The 18,396-nt window shown below is 40.1% G+C and overlaps 1 protein-coding gene across 4 annotated transcripts in view; it reads left to right on the top strand.

Moving 5' to 3' along the window:
* Nucleotides 1-14,695, top strand: part of Kit (KIT proto-oncogene, receptor tyrosine kinase) — a 75,116-nt gene extending 60,421 nt beyond the window's left edge. For 2 of the 4 annotated variants that reach the window (XM_026385661.2, XM_077803261.1), the window contains exons 8-21: nt 90-204; nt 1,885-2,066; nt 3,217-3,323; nt 3,436-3,562; nt 3,837-3,941; nt 4,027-4,137; nt 5,760-5,910; nt 7,823-7,914; nt 8,212-8,339; nt 9,390-9,512; nt 12,518-12,629; nt 12,745-12,844; nt 13,169-13,274; nt 14,567-14,695. In XM_026385661.2, coding sequence (XP_026241446.1) covers nt 90-204; nt 1,885-2,066; nt 3,217-3,323; nt 3,436-3,562; nt 3,837-3,941; nt 4,027-4,137; nt 5,760-5,910; nt 7,823-7,914; nt 8,212-8,339; nt 9,390-9,512; nt 12,518-12,629; nt 12,745-12,844; nt 13,169-13,274; nt 14,567-14,695 — 1,688 coding nt within the window. Of the gene's footprint in view, nt 1-89; nt 205-1,884; nt 2,079-3,216; nt 3,324-3,435; nt 3,563-3,836; nt 3,942-4,026; nt 4,138-5,759; nt 5,911-7,822; nt 7,915-8,211; nt 8,340-9,389; nt 9,513-12,517; nt 12,630-12,744; nt 12,845-13,168; nt 13,275-14,566 lie in introns of all 4 variants that reach the window. The other 2 variants (XM_026385653.1, XM_077803260.1) reach the window with 1 other exon arrangement.
* Nucleotides 14,696-18,396: the final 3,701 nt, after the last annotated feature.

Here is an 18,396-nt window from a genome sequence, read left to right as displayed (position 1 = left end):
TCAAAGGGTTGAAGGATTGGGAGGAGTGGGGCAATTCTTGCTGGGGTTTTTCAGCCGTCTGACATATGGCCACTTCTCTTTTCCTACAGCAAAACCAGAAATCCTGACTTATGACAGGCTCACAAATGGCATGCTCCAGTGTGTGGCAGCAGGATTCCCAGAGCCCACAATAGATTGGTATTTTTGTACAGGAACGGAGCAGAGGTGAGATGATTATTTTTGGCACTACTTAAAATGCAGAAGGGAAGGACTACAATCCAGTTGAATATCAAATGTGGGTTCAGATTTTTTTTTTTTAAAGAAAAAAATGCTTCGGTTTGATTGTTATTTTTTTTTTCCTATCCATGTGGCTGTTTAGTGGGGATAATGGCTATATTTTTCCTTGTAGACATTAATTTTGTTGGCTGAAAAATGATTACTGAATGACTTCTCTATTTTGGTGGTTATCTTTTTGGATTTATCATGCAATTTCTAGCCTGCAGGTAGATAAAGCAATTTTCCAGGACAGAGTAATTAGATTTCCATTCTATACACAGGAGGTAATGTGTGTGGGAAATGTGGCTGTAGTTATCATGAAAAAAATTACCTCAGAAGTTAATTGCCAAGTTACCAAAAAGTAATGATCGCGCAATTACAACATACATATGGCATTTGTAAGCGACGGGTTTTTATAAAGGTTTTCTCCTTGATTAGGTGCCCAGCCCCTGAACAGGGAACATCTGGCAATATTCTGCTTCTCCCTCGAAGTCCACGCTTAAGCCTTAAATTGTCCCTTCACATTACCTGAAGACGAAAATGGGGTCAACATTGCTTTTTTATCCTTCAAATGCTATTTTATGCTCTGGCTTTAAAAGCCCGGTTTAACATCACAACTGAATAGTTAGGATGCAAGTGGAAATTTTATTTTTCCCAAAATAGACCTCTTTTTGACAACATGTCAGTGGAGGTTTCGTAGGCGGATCATTTAGGGATGAGCTTTAGTGGAATGTTTTCTTTGGGGTAGTAATAAGAGGGGAGCAAGAGCCCTGGACAGCATGCCCACAGTGGAAACGGCTCTGGTTGTTGCAGTCTTCAATTCAGCAAATATTTACAGAGGGACAACAGTGACAGGTGGTGCTGGTCTAGTGCACAGAACATACTGGGTCCCTCGTTTATGAGGCCATACGGTAGGGGGTGGAGAGAGATAGTCGACAAGATAACACCTAACACAGGTAGGTGTTCAGAGAGGAACAGGAAATGGAGTCAGGGTAGTGCAGCCAGGGTCTGGCCGTGAACAGCCTGCCTCCCAGTGTGGTGGAGCAGCACCAGAGGTGGGCGGTACCTGCCCACCCAGAACCCTGACCTCAGGTCCTTGCTTCTGCAGTTCTGAGGGCTTCTCTGTCCTTGCCCTTCTAGATTTTTCTTGCTTTCCTCTTTTATGCCTCTCCTTTCAGCCACTCATATTTTCATAAAGCCACACCCTTTTAGTATGTGTTGAATATTTGTTTTAAGGATCTCTTGTATGCCAGGATCTATGGCAGTTGCTATAATTCATTTCTAACCGTTTAGTAATCCTCCAGCATGGGTGTTATCACTCTAGAAACTGAGTCCTGGAGAATTTATATCGCCTGTGAGAAGTCAGCAGAATAGGTGTGTTTAAGGCAGGATTTTAACCCACATCGAACTCCAAAATCTCTTCGTCTTTCTTCTCTTCTACAGTACCTTTCCTTCTCTGGTCCCTACCTGGACCACAAAAGTGCTCGATCCCTCATCAGACTCTAAATACTCTGCAAGGGAGTTTTATTGATCATGAATCCCTTTGTTACAAGCGTAAAGCAAATGCAATGAATTGGATGTGTCCGTTTGTTCTCCCAGTGTGAGCCTGTGCTGTTTTCTTGTCTCTAGATGTTCCGTTCCCGTACAGGCTGTGGATGTGCAGATTCAAAACTCATCTGTGCCACCGTTTGGAAAACTCGTGGTTCAGAGCTCTATAGATTCTAGTATGTTCCGGCACAATGGCACAGTGGAGTGTAAGGCTCACAACGATGTGGGCAAGAGTTCTGCCTATTTTAACTTTGCATTTAAAGGTAACAACAAAGGTATATTTCTTTTTAATCCAATTTAAGGGGATATTTAGGCTCGGTCTACCATATCAATCATGATTTTAAGTCCATTCCAACATTGACCATGTCAATTCTGCTAATGCCTGCATCACACCATATTGTCATCAAACTCGCCAAATTTTATTCCATAGTAGCTTGTCAATAAAGTTATGCTTTTTACTAGAGTAATTTTAACCACATTATCTTATGTTTTATGTGTGTGCATGTGTACACGCTCATGCGTGTGAACAGTTGTCTCTTTCTTACTAATACAATATTTTGTAATTGTCTCCATTAGAAGGGGGTAGAAAGTAAATCGGGGAATATATTTATGTGCAAACATCATTCAAGCAATTTAAATTTTAAATTCGATTTAAAATTTCAGTCTTTTAAAATAGGTCAATACTTTGCCAGACACTATGTCATAAAGTAACTCATTCCTTTGTGTAACCATGTGAGCCAGCCATTTCTTTAAAATTGCCTCATAATGACCAGCTCTTCTAACATAAATTAAATGATTCTTGAGGACAAACTGATGGATTCGTATAAAGTTAGAAGAAGACAAACTGGAAACCTAGGATTTTTTTGAGTTTTTTTATTTTTTGATTTGGGAAAGACTAGTGCCAAAATGTTCTGTTTCCTCAGTTTTTTGAGTAATGAAGGAAGGAAACTTCCATTGTTCTCCATTATTGATTTTTCAGAGAAATAAAAAGGACAGTTTGTAGAACATTTTTTCTTGGTCATAAAATACATTTATGCACAGTTTAGAAAACTTGGAGAACACAAGAAAACAAAAAGTTGAAAATAATAAGCTACCTATAAAGGAAATTTCATTTTAAAGTGATCCAAGGCAGGAATTTGAAGTACAAAGTCCACTCAGATGTTGCTTTTCGTGGTAAAAACAGCATGCAATTATTCATGTGATACAGAAATCTCAACTTCTTAGTGATCTGGCTTAACTTGTAGTTTTATCCATTCATTTGAATACTGAGAGTCAGCTATAGCTAGGCTGAGGATCTGAAACTCATGGCTGTGTCCCATGCATGGGCTGCAAGACAGAGGTGGGTCAGTTTGGGAAGGTGCAGAGCCCCTGTCTAGCTGATAGTTTGTGATACCCATTTCTCTTCCATCTTAGAGCAAACCCATCCCCACACGTTGTTCACGCCCTTGCTGATTGGTTTCGTGATCACAGCTGGTATGATGTGCATCATTGTGATGATTCTGACCTACAAATATTTACAGGTAACCATTGATTTGTTCTCTCCCCTGAGTGCTATAATAACTGATTGATCATTAAAAGGTGATTTTAATTGATCATTAAAAGGTGATTATGTCTTTTCTTTTCTCCCCACAGAAACCTATGTATGAAGTACAGTGGAAGGTTGTCGAGGAGATAAATGGAAACAATTATGTGTACATAGACCCAACACAACTTCCTTATGATCACAAATGGGAGTTTCCCAGAAACAGGCTGAGTTTTGGTCAGTATGAAGCAGGGGCTTTCCATGCAGCCTGTTGTATACATGTAACAGTTAGTTTAGGGAACTCAATGGCTTCCTTTGTTTTTTATTCCACCTGAAACCAGAAGTGTTTCGGTGACATTTGACAGAAACTAAGTCGGTGTGGCACAGAGAACTCTGAAGGGAACCATATGTAGGCACACTCGTCTTTGAATTCCTTTGTTGATTTTGCAAATTTGCAGCTGGCCCTTTAGTCCCCTTGCCCCTGCTCACCTCGTTGTCTTCCTCTCTGAAGGGAAGACCTTGGGTGCTGGCGCCTTCGGGAAGGTGGTGGAGGCCACTGCCTATGGCCTAATTAAGTCGGATGCGGCCATGACCGTGGCTGTGAAGATGCTCAAACGTAAGTTCCTTGCAGGGTACTGCACGCGCCCAATGCCAGTTTGGCAAATTTGTCGTTTACTGAAGCGAGCTGTTTCCGGTTCTAGCGAGCGCCCACTTAACGGAGCGGGAAGCCCTCATGTCGGAGCTGAAGGTCCTGAGCTACCTCGGCAATCACATGAACATTGTCAACCTCCTCGGAGCCTGTACCATTGGAGGTGAGCCCCAGGCCCAGTTGCCTTTTATTGTCACATTATCAAGTGAGAGACATTTTAATATGACTTTGATGGTGTTTAATTATAAACTGTTTGCAGGATTTTTACCCCTATTTTTATTTTCTCTTGCTAAATTTTGTTTTCCTTGTTGTTCTTACAATGTGGATTTTATTATTTTTATGGTTGGGAACCTTCAGACTCTGCCGAGTTATTTTAACATGTATTATTCCTCTATAGACTATAGTTGTCCCACTGTACGATTGACCATTAGAGCTACTTCTCCCTCCATCTCCATTTGGTTCCCATTTTCTATTCTTTACCTCCCCCTTCCAGCCCCTAGCAGCCTCTGTCCTCCTCTCTGTTTCTGTATGATCAATGTTTTTATCTTGCACAAATGAGTGCGAACATGCAGTATTTATTTTCCTGTGTCTGGTTTATTATTACCTAATCTGATTCCTACATATTGTATACATGTATCAAATTATACTCCATGAAAGTACCAAATACCATATGTAAGTAGAAAAAAAGAAATATTTGGGAATTTATATCATAAGAATAAATGAATATCCAAATTGATGAATAAATGAGATTTTAAAAAAGATTTTACTTTTATCATCCTGAAGAACAGCAGCCCTAGACATTATGCCAGTTATCGTCAAGTATGTTACATTGATAATGACCCATTCTGACCAGAAGACTTTTCTTGTTTGCCAGCTTTATATATTGTTGCATCATGCTTATTAGTCAATGAAGGGTTTATGTTCACTTGCATACCATAATTTAAAATGGACCCCTGAGCTTCCCAGTTCTCAAATATATACCAAATGAAGCAAGCTTGTCACTTCTTTAAAAATAAAATTTCCAATTCTGAAGCCTACATTGAAGTTCCTCTGAGATTTCTATGATGTTTGCAGAAGGCACTTTGGTCTAAAGGAATACAGAAGTGTGGGATGAGATGTCCTCTTTGGGACAGATCCACAAGAAGGTTGATAGCTTTTGCTACTGTCTTAAAACAGTCCCCAAGTGGTGCTTCTCTGCATCTTGACTTGTTCATGAGACAATTTCCACCCAAGGTAATTTTAATTGCCTATGAACTTCAGAACTGCGGTTTCAAGCAACCATAACACCAAAACTCTATCTTAACTAGTCGTGCGCAGAACACGGGTCATTTCAGGTTTTCGCCCACTTTCCAGTCTGGTCTCAGCTGGCTGTTCCTAGTGGTTGATTTTCCTACTGTGCTGCAGTTTGGGCTCTTCATTTCCATAATAACATTACCGAGAGTAAGGGAAGCCCTGCTGTAAACAGAAATGAATCAAAGGCTTCACGTAGGAATCTTTGATGGAAGTTACTGCTTTCAAAGGTTCTGCTATCTGCAAAAGCAGCAGTCCTGCTTGGCTCCTGATGCTCATGCCACTTAGAAATTCAGGTAGATAGGTGCTTTCTTGTTTTATTTTACTCCACGTGTGTCACTTTTCTGATAAGTGATGTTAATAGATAGAATTTTATTGGGATTAAGTGGCTCAGCCATGGAAGGTGGGTGTTAATGGCCATGGCGATGCTCACAGGAGGCAGAATTATCTAAGAGAGATTTCACCTGTTTCTAACCTTTTCTTATGTCTTTGTAGGACCGACCCTGGTCATTACAGAATATTGTTGCTATGGTGATCTTTTGAATTTTTTGAGAAGAAAACGTGATTCATTTATTTGTTCCAAGCAGGAAGATCAGGTAGACGCAGCACTTTATAAGAATCTTCTGCATTCAAAGGAGTCTTCCTGGTAAGACTGATTTGCATAAATAGTCAGCTGTTGACAGGCAGTTTGTGGGGTCATAAGGGTTTGCAATCAAGGCTGATTCTTTAAAAAATGAACCAGGTACTCTGAAGTGTGAAATCAGAATTATTAAATTATTTAAATGTGATTAACTGTTTAGGAAGTTCAAATAGTGTTTCTGAGGATTCAAATCATGGTGAACTTAGGTGTTTGCTGATTCTTTTTTTTTTTCTTTTTTTTTTTAAAGTGCGTGTTTAGATTTTTTTCCTAAGCCTAAATTTTCTCTGACTGAATGGATTCTGTACCTGTTTCTTTTATCATGGTTCTGTCCTTGCCTGTGTGTTTCCATTTGTACTGTTGAGCTTGGTACCACAGTATGGCTTTACAGTGAGACTGTTTATAGGAAAATGCTAGAAACTGTCAAGTTGTCACAGTAAAGTCCTTTAAAACTTCTAACAGAATGGTGAAGAGCACTGAATGCATCTCTACGTGAAGGGTTTTTTTTTGCCATCAGCCACTGAATCACCCCTATCTGACCGATTCCCCATTGAATTCATCGCGCTCTAAGAAGCATAACTGCTTTAGCACATTTACAGAAGTTCTGGACCTAATTCTCCTCCCTTTCAGCCGCAGCACCATTCTGAAGCTGAATAGTGTGTCAAGAACTTTAGGTTCTGTTGACAGCCAGTGTAGACACGTACACAGCCTTCACTTGCCTGTTCTTCCTTTCTGAAAAACCACCCTTCAAGACCTCTGAATTCACCGGGCTCAGTGACAATCCTAGTCACACCCAGTCCCTTTCCTTGTATTGCTGCAGTAATGTGCGGATTTCCCCTCTCCTTTTAAATTTTCCTCCAGAGTCTAGGGGTAGAACTCAGTTGCAGAGTGTATCCTCAGCATCTGAGAAGCCCTGGGCTCCATCCCAGAGAAAATAAAATTTTTTATCTCTTACGTTTTGAAATGATAAGACTGCCTCGTGAACTCGTACCAGGCCTTGGTCAATATCATTGATAAGCAGTTACCCTTTAAAGCCATTTTTTTTATGCCTCTGGCTAAAGCTTAAAAGGGGGAGTTTTTTTATTTTTTGTTTTCAGTCCTAAAAACTTGAGTAAAGTGGTAGGAAAATACTGTAAAACTACCTTTCTAGTTTCTCCTGAGCATGTATTCTTTATGTGAAGACACGAGCCACTTTGTCTTATTTCTAAAAGCTTGGTCCTGTATGTATTTTTTAACTTTCTGGAACAATGGCCTGAATTGTGCAGTCCTATGTGATGTTCTTTGTGCTTTGGGATCCCATATGGGTTTGGAGCCACCAGCATACTCTGAAGGAGGTTGTTGTCATGGTGTTTCTATGCTAATCAGAAGCAGGAAGTACTAGAAATCTTGAAGACTCTCCAGCCAAATGTTGCAGATTCAAGAGGTCCAGATGGTTCAGAAAATCATCCAAATTATTGGTGTTTATCTGAACCAAACTTGGTTTTTTTAAACCTTCTCCTATCAGTCGCTATATGTTAACCATCTCCCCACTAACACGACTCCAAAGCTCTTGTTCTTCATCTTGAATCTTGGGGAGGGGGGAGTGGGGGCGCTAATTTAGAAAGTTTTGAAGTTACTGTGAGATCATGTTTTTGGCTCTCTGTTTCCTGTTAAATCCACCATGTCTAGAGATGGAACACTTCTAACCCACGTCCCCACAAAAGGACATCTAATTCCTGGGGATTGCACCCTTGTATTGAATATTAAAAAGCTGATGTCTTATAGAACATGATTTTTACTCTCCAAGTATTGCTTTCCTCCAGTAAAAGCAGCCCATAATTAACAAAATGGATGAGGAGATGAATCCTGTCCTCTCGTGCTCCCCCAGCCCACCTCCCCACTCTTTTCAGACATGACCTGATGGGTACTTTGTCTCTCCTAGCAATGACAGTAGTAATGAGTACATGGACATGAAGCCTGGAGTGTCTTATGTTGTCCCAACCAAAGCAGACAAAAGGAGATCTGCAAGAATAGGTGGGTACCTATATATATACATACACACACACACACACACACACGCGCACACACACACACACACCATTTTAAAAATTAAGTCTCCAACCTGTGTCCTAAGGATTTTGTAACCCAGTCCAAGGTTGTTGAATATTGGCTTTGTATTTCACTATCTACCTTTCCTCAATACTGGGGAGGTGATTTGCCTGCAAGTTTACATCTGCTCACTGATGGTCAACCTTTGGTATTGTCATTGCCACTATCTATTCCCAACCTTTGAAGCTGTAATTGCTAAGAAAATCTCTGTCTTCCTAACAGGCTCATATATAGAAAGAGAAGTGACTCCCGCCATCATGGAGGACGATGAACTGGCCCTTGACCTGGAAGACTTGCTGAGCTTTTCTTACCAGGTGGCAAAGGGCATGGCTTTCCTTGCCTCAAAGAACGTAAGTGGGAATGATCTGGGAAGAGTCAGTCTTCTTTTTTTTTTTTCTTTTGAGAAGAGAGCATTTTAGAGCCCTAGTTAGAATGCAGAGTGTCATTTTGAAGTGTGGTAACCAAATGCAGAGGAAATTTAGTTTCTTCATGTTCCAACTGCTGTCTCTTTGGAATTCCTGTTCTAATTCATAAGCTTTAAAGTGCAAACCTGTCTAAATGAGTTTTCCATGAATATTCTTTTATATGCAGTGAATTCATTTAAAATTTTTGGCTTTAGGATATAGTATATGCTTCTTGAAAACAGTAGGATAATATTATATCAGCAAAAGCAGGGGTGTACCTCATAGTTGCTATGCTTGGTGAAGCATATATGTTAGATTTCATTGAAGTTAGACCTGAAATATTATATGCATAGCTTATGAAGTATCAGAAAATAGGAAATCAGAGAGAATAGTAAATTTGGAAAGGATGGGGATGGGAAGAGAATGATGGGACCAAAACAAGGAACATAGATCTGGAAGGGTGAGAAGAATTCTATAAGAAATAAGAATGACCAAAGAGAACAAGGTCACAGCCCCTAATCACTGGTGACATTTCCAAACAATTACCAAACTAAAAGAGTATATAGGAGAGCTGAAATAAAGACTCTGTTCCTTACATCTTTGGGAGGTTTCAAATTGAACTTGCCAAGGTATTTTAGGAGGTCCACTGAAAGGACATTAAAAGTGGTGCATGCAAAATTTTCAGTTTAAAATTGATGCAGCTTGACTATTATATATTTTCCTATGAATGAAAACAGTACTGGGGGGACATTTATCAGAATTCGTTTTGAAAGTGATTATAGTAATTAGGATGCTGATAATGTGAACCAAAAATATGAACATTCAAGGCATAATTTTGATTTTTATTTTTGGTGCACTAAATACTTTAAAACAAAAGTTTTGGGTGTTTTAGAATGTAAGTAGCATTCTAGTATCAAAAATAGTTTTCACTCTTTGAAAGGTAAAATGAATTTTAATGTTTTTTTTCTTTTTTCTTTTTTTCCCCCAAACTATTAGTGTATTCACAGAGACTTGGCAGCCAGAAATATCCTCCTTACTCATGGTCGAATCACAAAGATTTGTGATTTTGGTCTAGCCAGAGACATCAAGAATGATTCTAATTATGTGGTTAAAGGAAATGTGAGTACCCATTCTCTGCCTGACAGTCCTGCAAACGATTTTTAGTTTCAAGTTTTAATAAGAATTGTTTTCTAAGATTTTCATAATGCAAATTCTACCTTGAAATATCATGCATTTTAGCAGTCAAATTAAGTGTACTTCAGCAAAATTTGCATGGAATGTTGAACATTTCACTACTAACATTTGATAATACAATTCCTAATTCTAATTGTGTAATTATGGGGCATGTGAAAGAAACAGAAATAGCCTTAATTTTCATTATAGTCTCTGAGAATAGCAATGAACTTGATTTTGCTCAAGTGTAGCAAATGTAGACCTGAAGGTCACAGCAACAGAATTTTTTTTAGAGATTGACATGCTATATGAAAGTGATTACAATCTGAAATCCTGTTCAGAATTAGCTGTATAGAATGTTGGATCTTATAATCAATAGAGGGCTATTAAGTAGGTTCATAAATAATAATTGGTTTGTAGAACATGGTAAATTTTTTTAAAGTGCTTTATTTCATTGCCGGTTTTTATTATATCCTCAGGACAAACCATGCTTTTAGAATGTGGTATTTTTCTATTTTTATTAGTTACAGAAACTAAGGCATGGTATACAGTAGTGATTTTTTTTTTTTTTTTTTAATCTGAGATGACACTGGTCAGTAGAGGCTGAAACCAGAAATCCTGATTTTTCAGAGCAGTCTCCCATTGGTATGGAAAACGTACCCTCCTTTATATATATTCTTCTATGCTTATTTTCCCAGGCCCGTTTCCAAAGTCCAGATTTATTCCTGGAGGTAAATTTTTGTGTCCCTTACCATAATGTAACATTTTCTCCTCCATTACCGTAGCATCTCTGTTGGTAGGCTGTGCTCGACTTGGTTTTTATAAAAGTGTGGCTGGGTTTAATCCCCATACCCAAGCACATCATTCTGAAAAAGCTCCCCGGAGGCCATCTATCATCACTAGGAAAGCTAATAAAATCAACTTCTCTTCCTCCTGGTCTAATACTAAGTCTAAGTCATTGTGATAGTACTTATGCCACAGCTTCTTATTCACTGTTTACTGTGATTGACAGGGTGGGTGAGGCCCCACCAGACCTCTAGACCTTGCACTTCAGCCCAAGTCAGTTGAACTCACCAATCACCAACATTGCTCTCAGGCTACTCAGTAAAGAGAATTTATGAAGTAAGTTAAAAAAACAAGGAAACATAACATGTTACTGCCCCCTAATTTAAGTCATCATCATTTGAGATTTCCTTGCTATGTCAGGTTCTCTGAAAATTCTCCCAATACATGGAAGTTCTTAGTCATTTTTATGCCATGGGCCCTTTCAGAGCCTAGTGAAGTGTATAGCTCCCTTGTTAGAATACTGTTTTAAATGCATAAAATAAAATACAGAAGATTACCAAGGAAAGCCATTACACTGATTTCAGTTATCAAATTTTAAAAAGTAAATTTGTGATATGTCAATGCATACGTTTCTCTGTTATACATAGAGCTACATATTCTATTACAAAACTATTGTAATTTCAAAGTGGTGATGAATGTAAATGTTGTTTTGAAATACTTGTAAATTCTAATAGGATATGAGGATATCTGTGATTACTCTTGTTGGACAAATCACGGTACTACAAATGCTACTGTGGTTTACTACCTTCATTTGTAATTTTTTAAAGGAAATGCTAGGCTTCACTTAGAAGTTAGTGAAAATAGGATGTATTTCTTTCTTTCTTTTTTTTTTTACCTTCCAAGTACACAGGCCCATAGTTCAAGATACCTATCGATCTCAGGTTAAGAGCCCCATTCTGCAGCTTTAGCACAAAATCTGGGGAGGGATATCGGAAGGCTTTTATTTATTTTTTATTTTTTTAGCCAACTAAAATAACTTTAAGACTGGAAATAAGTGTCTTCCCAGTTTTCAATCCTAAACGGATTAAGAGAAGGATTGATTTAGCTTTTTATGGTAGATTAATATCCGGAAATCCAGTCTCTAAGAGGAACAGTCACAGAAAGTTTTGTTAGACCTTAGTGGGAGGATTCAGATGTGAAGTCCAGCTGTTGGACTTCAGCCCTGAACCTGCCTCTCCCCAACTCAGAACAGCCATAATCATCACAAGCCATTATTGAGTACTCACTTTGCTAGATGATTGTTTTTATTTTATTTTTTTTTAAGTATTAGAAAAGGCTAAGCATTTTTACCCACATCTATGTGCCCTGAAACAAATCATGAAAAAAAAGAGAAGTGTTGCTTTTTGTTTTATAGAAGAAGATTCTAAGGCTTAATTATCAATACTTAAATGATTTTTCCAACGTATTAGTGAGAGATAGTTTGGGTTGTATATGACAGAAAACAAAAGAAGGCTAAGGGTTGCAGGCGAGGGTGCTTGGAACCAATTCCTTCTATCTTTCCAAGTTTGGCCCTTCTTGGGTGTAGCCCTTGTCTTCATGGTCCAGGGTAACCACCAGATAAGATAGAAAGCCAGCTATTACAACCAAAAGGCAAGGTGGAGGAAACAACACTCCAAGAAAGAGGGAAGAGGCCCACTGTATTTTAAGGAGGCTTTTCTAAAGCCACCACACAACACTTCCTCACTTAATCCCAAAAAGGAAGCCTCAGGGCTACAAGTAGTTGCAAAGCAGTCTGGGAAATGTAGTCCTACTTGTGGGGAGCCATGTTTCTGTTATTACAAGGGAAACATTCACTGGCAACGGGGCGGTCCCTGCCTCACTGAAAGTCAGTGGTAGAGCCAGGATTAGAACCCATGCTTGTTTGTCTGACTTCTGTATTCTCACTCACTGTGCTGTACTGACTCCAGGTCCCCATCCTAAATGAGCCACCCATTCCACAGGTTGTGGGCATCATCTGAGATCATGTAGGCCAAAGGTCTTGTGCGGTGGTACTCAGGTTCTCATTCCCATCTTTCCGTGGGAGAGATTTTTGCAGGAATATTTCCTGTTCTGCTTTTTTGAGCTTCTTCATTAACATGGTTGAATCTGCTGTGCTTCCCTCCTAGGCCCGGCTTCCTGTGAAGTGGATGGCCCCAGAAAGCATCTTCAACTGTGTGTACACATTTGAAAGCGATGTCTGGTCCTATGGGATTTTTCTGTGGGAGCTCTTCTCTTTAGGTAATAGCATCCTTGATAATGACACCATTGTTAGATTCAGAAGTTCTTGAGATTTCATGAATGTGCTGTGCACTTGTAGTTGATGATTGTGGTTTGCCAACTGTTTGTGCTTCAGGAAGCAGCCCCTACCCTGGAATGCCGGTCGATTCCAAGTTCTACAAGATGATCAAGGAAGGTTTTCGGATGCTCAGCCCTGAGCATGCCCCTGCTGAAATGTAAGGGTCAAGAAGTCTTTCTTTTAGATGATATTTTCCCCCTTTCATTTTCTTTTTTTGGACAGAAACTCAGATGTCAAGGGTTTACACTGTTTGAAATGTCACTTGGTTCCTTTTGTGACCACCCTGATCAAATGTCATTGCTGTAGTTTCTTTTCATAATCTCTTGTCTCCAAAACTATGGAAACTTTTGACAATGTCTCACACAGACAGTGTTTGCATATGTCATCTTGTGTCCAGGGGGATAGCCCTGGGATTCTCACGGAAGTGGTTGCATGGCATTCCCTGGGAAGACAGGAGTGATAGTTAATGTCCGTTTTGCAGGTATGACATTATGAAGACTTGTTGGGATGCTGATCCCCTGAAAAGGCCAACGTTCAAGCAGATTGTTCAGCTTATCGAGAAGCAGATTTCAGAGAGCACCAATCATGTGAGTCCGCTGGCCAGGTGTAGAGTCCCTGTTCTCCCAGTTCCAGCTGTGTCATCCTCAGGTTCAGGGGTGGGGCTCCCCAAAACCTCTCCTTGACTTGGGTTGTAAACCGGGCTTCATGCAGTGGGAGGAAAGCAATGGAAACCAGTTCTTTCTGCCCACTTCCCCTGATCTGAGCCAGAGAAGGATGAGAGACAAGGAGGGCTGGGGGTGGAGGGCTGTGTACTCTGAAGTGTGGAAACAGGAGTCCGCTTAAGGATTTGCCTTGTTCCCTCCTCCACCCAGTTGTCAGTCAGGGGGTCAGTATGGTTTCCGTCTCATGTCAGGGCCGTTCATCCCTGGGAGGGTTGGGGTGATGTCAACTAGAATAAAGGCACTGAAGCAGCAGCTTGTGACTGCGGTGAAGTTATTAGCCTTCTGTGCAAGTGGACATAGCCCACAGTGGCAGAGGACTGTCATGCCACAAGCTGTATTGAAGGAAGGAAGAGTTGTTTGAAGTTGGGAACTCCATCCCCGTGACTTTGGGGGGGGGGGGATGGTGAAAACTCAAATCCATTATTTCCTCTCCTGCTTTTAAGGAGAATTAGCGATTCTTATTTGACTCAGATGTTTTTCCCCCTGAACTCCATGCTTGGGGCTATCTTTTCTAATAGCATGCCACTGATACTTCTGGGTTAAAGCTTGCTCTGCAGGGTGTCAAAGCATATTTCAAATTAAACAGCATTTTCCACCCAAGTGCTTTGATTCCTGACAGAAGATCCCTGGTAGAGCTATGAGCTTCTCAGCAAATTACATCTGCAGTTGGGTCGCAGTTGGCTACGGGGATTTGTAAACCTTTTTAATAGGTTAGAGAGTGCCTGTTCCCAGATGTTTCCCATCAGGAGAGCTAGACTTGCTTACATCCTTCCACTGCTTCTTGTGTAAAATTATTATACTTATTTTTTTGGAGAGAGAGAATTTTTTTTTAATATTTATTTTTTAGTTTTCGGTGGACACAACATCTTTATTTTATTTTTATGTGGTGCTGAGGATCAAACCCAGCTACCGCTTGAGCCACATCCCCAGCCCTATTATACTTCTTGTGTAAAATTATTTCTTTGGGAAAGAGGAGAGGAATCAAAGCCTGTATTTGTTTTGTTAATATGATTTGGGTATTAGCCACCAAGTTCTTGGAAACCACCTCTCTTCAACAGTCGTGGTCTGTTACTGGTGGTTCTCAAGTGATAGGTGCCCCTTGGTTGCTGTGTTGCTTGCCGGGACTGCTGTATTGACTGTGGGCTTATTTTCCTCAGATTTACTCCAATTTAGCAAACTTCAACCCCAACCCAGAGAATCCCGTGGTGGACCATTCCGTGAGGGTCAATTCCGTCGGCAGCAGTGCTTCTTCTACCCAGCCCCTGCTTGTGCACGAAGATGTCTGAGCAGAGCCAGCATACGGACAGGGTCTGCCCTGCAGGAGAAATCCCCATTCTTTTGGCTTCCATGATGGTTATTTTATTCTCCTTCGACTCGCATCCTACTCCAGGGTAGTGGGCCCCCTACTGTAATCCTGTCTTTATGAGCACACTTTAGTGGCTGATGATGATTTGTTTTTTTTTTTTTTTTTTGGTCATCAGCCACCATCCCATTACAAAGGTTCGAACTGTATATATTCCCAAGTAGCTCCTACTATAAACAGAAGGAAATTCTGATTTAAAGAAAGGTAGGGGGAGATGGGCTAGATGCCCAAAGTTCTTCCCAATGCTTCTCTAATTCTGGTCAAAAATACGGTTGTTAGTTTATTAAATACATAGAAATAGTCACAGTTGGCCTATGGAACCATCCATAATGATAAGAAGATGCAGGATCAGAAACTGCAGCCTAAATCCTTTATGTAGAAAATAGAACATCATTAGAACAAAGGACACAAGCAGGAACATCTGGGCTTGAGAAATCTAGTATTTCATGCTGAGAATGAGACCTAGGCCATGGAAAAATGCCCCCCAAACAGGAATAAAGACACTCTGCTGTGGACCACTGCATGAGCTTTTGTATAACTGACCTGATTTTTGAAATAGAGTCTGCTATTAGGGAGTTGAATTGAAGACAAGGCCTCCCTAGCCAGCGATTGTATATACTCATCAATAGGTTGTACGCATTTACACGTTGGAGGGGGGAACCCACGAGGTTTGGTTTCTGTGTACAACCCTGGTGTTGTGTCCATTGTGTATAGGAATAGATGAAGAGCCAAACAAGCTCAAAGGAAACAGTTAATACTGACTTGATTGTTTGTTAAGGAAAAAAAAAAAAAAAAACATGTAACTGCCAAGCACAGTCTTAACAAAACCTCCTCTTTTTAGCCAATGAACTTGCTCTACAGATTCTCCAGAACAAGCCTCCTAGCTGCAGAATGGCATTGTACCCAATGGATTTGATGCTGTTTGAAAAAGTGACTGATTTACCATAGCACGATTCCCGCAGGAAGGAGAAAGCAATGCTATCTTAGTGTGGAATCTGATGTTAAAGATTCTGATGTAAAGCTGGAAGTGAAAGATTCAGCCTCCTTTACAGACACATCCTGGATGTCGGGCCAGTATCTGTATACCTGCGTATGCATGTGCTTGTGTGAATGCGTGTAGACAAGGGACCATTTTTGACTTGAGTCCAAGAGGGTCCTTCAGTACCCGAGGAGTAACTCGGCTTCCTTCATCAGTCCTATTTCTCTGCTGTCTAGAGTAGCTGGCATAGAGGCTATCAGAAGCAGAGTGCCTAAGGACCTATTTATCTGCCGTCCACCCGCACTTAAGGCACTCTGTTATTTATACTCAACATACTGTACCCATTGCTTAGACGTTATGTAATGCTATGTTCCGCTGAAACGTATTTAAATTCTACCCTTTAGGCTGTAACCTGGATATGATTCTTGTAGTTTACCTGACCCCTGCTTCTCATCGCCGCCCAATAGAAGAAGTAAATGCATACATAGCAAGATTGGTGTGTTGTCTTGCAAGGGTCAGGTCTCCTCCTTCACAATTCCCCTCATCCATCCCTTAGAGTACATTCAGAGAGAAGTGTGGCCATCGATCTGGAAGTGACCATTTGCACTGGAGTTCTATGCTCTCGCACCTTTCCAAAGTTAACAGGTTTTGGGGTTGTGTTGTCATGTAAGAGATTGTCGCCGTTTGCCATACTTTGTCCAAAAATTTCCTTTGTGTTCCCATTGACTTTGATCATGGTAAGAAAAGTAGTTGTTAATTGTAGATGTCTAGGTACTTCAGGGCACTTCATTAAGAGTTTTGTCTTGAATATTCTTGAAAGTTTATATTTTTATAATTTTTTTTACATCAGATGTTTCTTTGCAGTTGCTTAATGTTTGAAATTATTTTGTGGCTTTTTTTGTAAATATTGAAATGTAGCAATAATGTCTTGAATATTCCCAAGCCCATGAGTCCTTGAAAATATTTTTTATATATACAGTAACTTTATGTGTAAATATATACACGGTGCAAGTTTAATGGATATTGGTGTTTCATGTGTTTTATTTCCTGATACGTTGTCCAATTGTTGACAATTCTGAAAAATTCTAATAAAAATGTAAATATATAAATCAAATGATATTTTAAGATTTCTTAAAGTGTTTTCACCCTGACAGAAAATTTCACACCCATTTTGCATAAAACACATGCAGGGTGGTCAGATCACACTAGGACTTATATACTTGAAAATTGAATTGGTATTTATTAAAGATTTTTGGTAGGCACTACCTTTTCTCATTTTTATTCCTACAGCCTGGGGCCTGTATTTCAATTGAAAAGCAAATGTAGAAAACATCTTGAATTTTGCACATAGCCATGATGATTAATTTGATTCACGGGAAATGACCATGTTTGTCAGTAAATAGCAGTCAAATAACAGCAATTTCACATCCAACCTAATGTCCCTGGAAAGTTTCCTCCAAAAAGAGATTGTCTAAGAATTAACTTGAACAGTCGAGTAACACACAGGGTGACATGGGGAATCCCAAGGAAGCCGATCCTATTCTCTTTGCCTTAGGTTTTGAAGACAAGTTATTACATCATGAGAGATTTGTGTTCTATCCTCAGTCCTTATTGGCTTCTGGAACAGAGTTAAGTTATATCCCTGTGTTGGTCAGCTTTTCATCACTCTGACCAAAATACATGACAAGAACAATGTAGAGGAGGAAAGATTTATTTGGAACTCAGTTTTAGAGGTTCGGTCCATAGTGGGCCACTCCATTGCTCTGGGCCCAAGGATAGGCAGAACATCATGGCAGAGGAAAATTGTTCAGCTCCAGACAAATGGAAAGCAGAGGGAGAGGGAGGGGAAGGAACCAGAGAGATCTGATAGAATCCCCAAGGGCATGTCTCCACAGCGACCGATTCCAGCTATGCCCCCCTACCTAGAGTCACCCCTAGTAGTCTTTTTAAATGATTAATTTATCGACGAAGTTACAGCTTTCCTAATTCTCTGAACAACCCTGTGTTAGCTAACCCATGAGCTTTTGGAGAGAGACCTCATATCCAAATCATAACAGTCACTCACTTGGAGGGTGGTTCCTTGATTTGACATAGTCATATGACTGGACCATTCTGTGGGACCAGATGGTACTGTTGAGTACCATTGGAACCTGTAAGAGTTCTCCCAGTTGAAACTTAAAGAACACTCTGAACCATGTAATCTTGTAAGAATGGGTTAGGCACCTCAACACCATCAGTCTTGACTTCCTTTATGATTGTGACATCTACAGATGATAAATTGTCTCCTGAGGATAAGTCAGGGATAAAAGGCGACTGTAATGAAGGGCAACACTTTTCAACTTGGGAGGAAATTATGTGGCCAGGAACATCAATAATCAACAAAAAACAGACCCGTGGTTGTCATTATTTTATTGCAGACAAGAATGGGTGATAATCACAAAATGAAGTTCTTTCCAGATGTTTACACGGTCATTCAGCCTTTTTCCTGTATGTGGAATCTTGAGTCAGAAGCAAAGAGCCCAAAGAGTTTAGTTCCCTCACTGGCCCAGCTTTTCATTGCAAAGTAGTATCAGGCTCTTGATGTCCAAGCTGGGTTCAAATCCTGTTCCAGTCATGTCTGTACCATGACTGCTGTGTAATGTTGG

Source organism: Urocitellus parryii, chromosome 10 (assembly GCF_045843805.1).
Source record: "Urocitellus parryii isolate mUroPar1 chromosome 10, mUroPar1.hap1, whole genome shotgun sequence".
NCBI lineage: Eukaryota > Metazoa > Chordata > Mammalia > Rodentia > Sciuridae > Urocitellus > Urocitellus parryii.
Note: the sequence above shows the minus strand (reverse complement) of the source record. Positions and strands in the feature narration are given on the sequence as shown.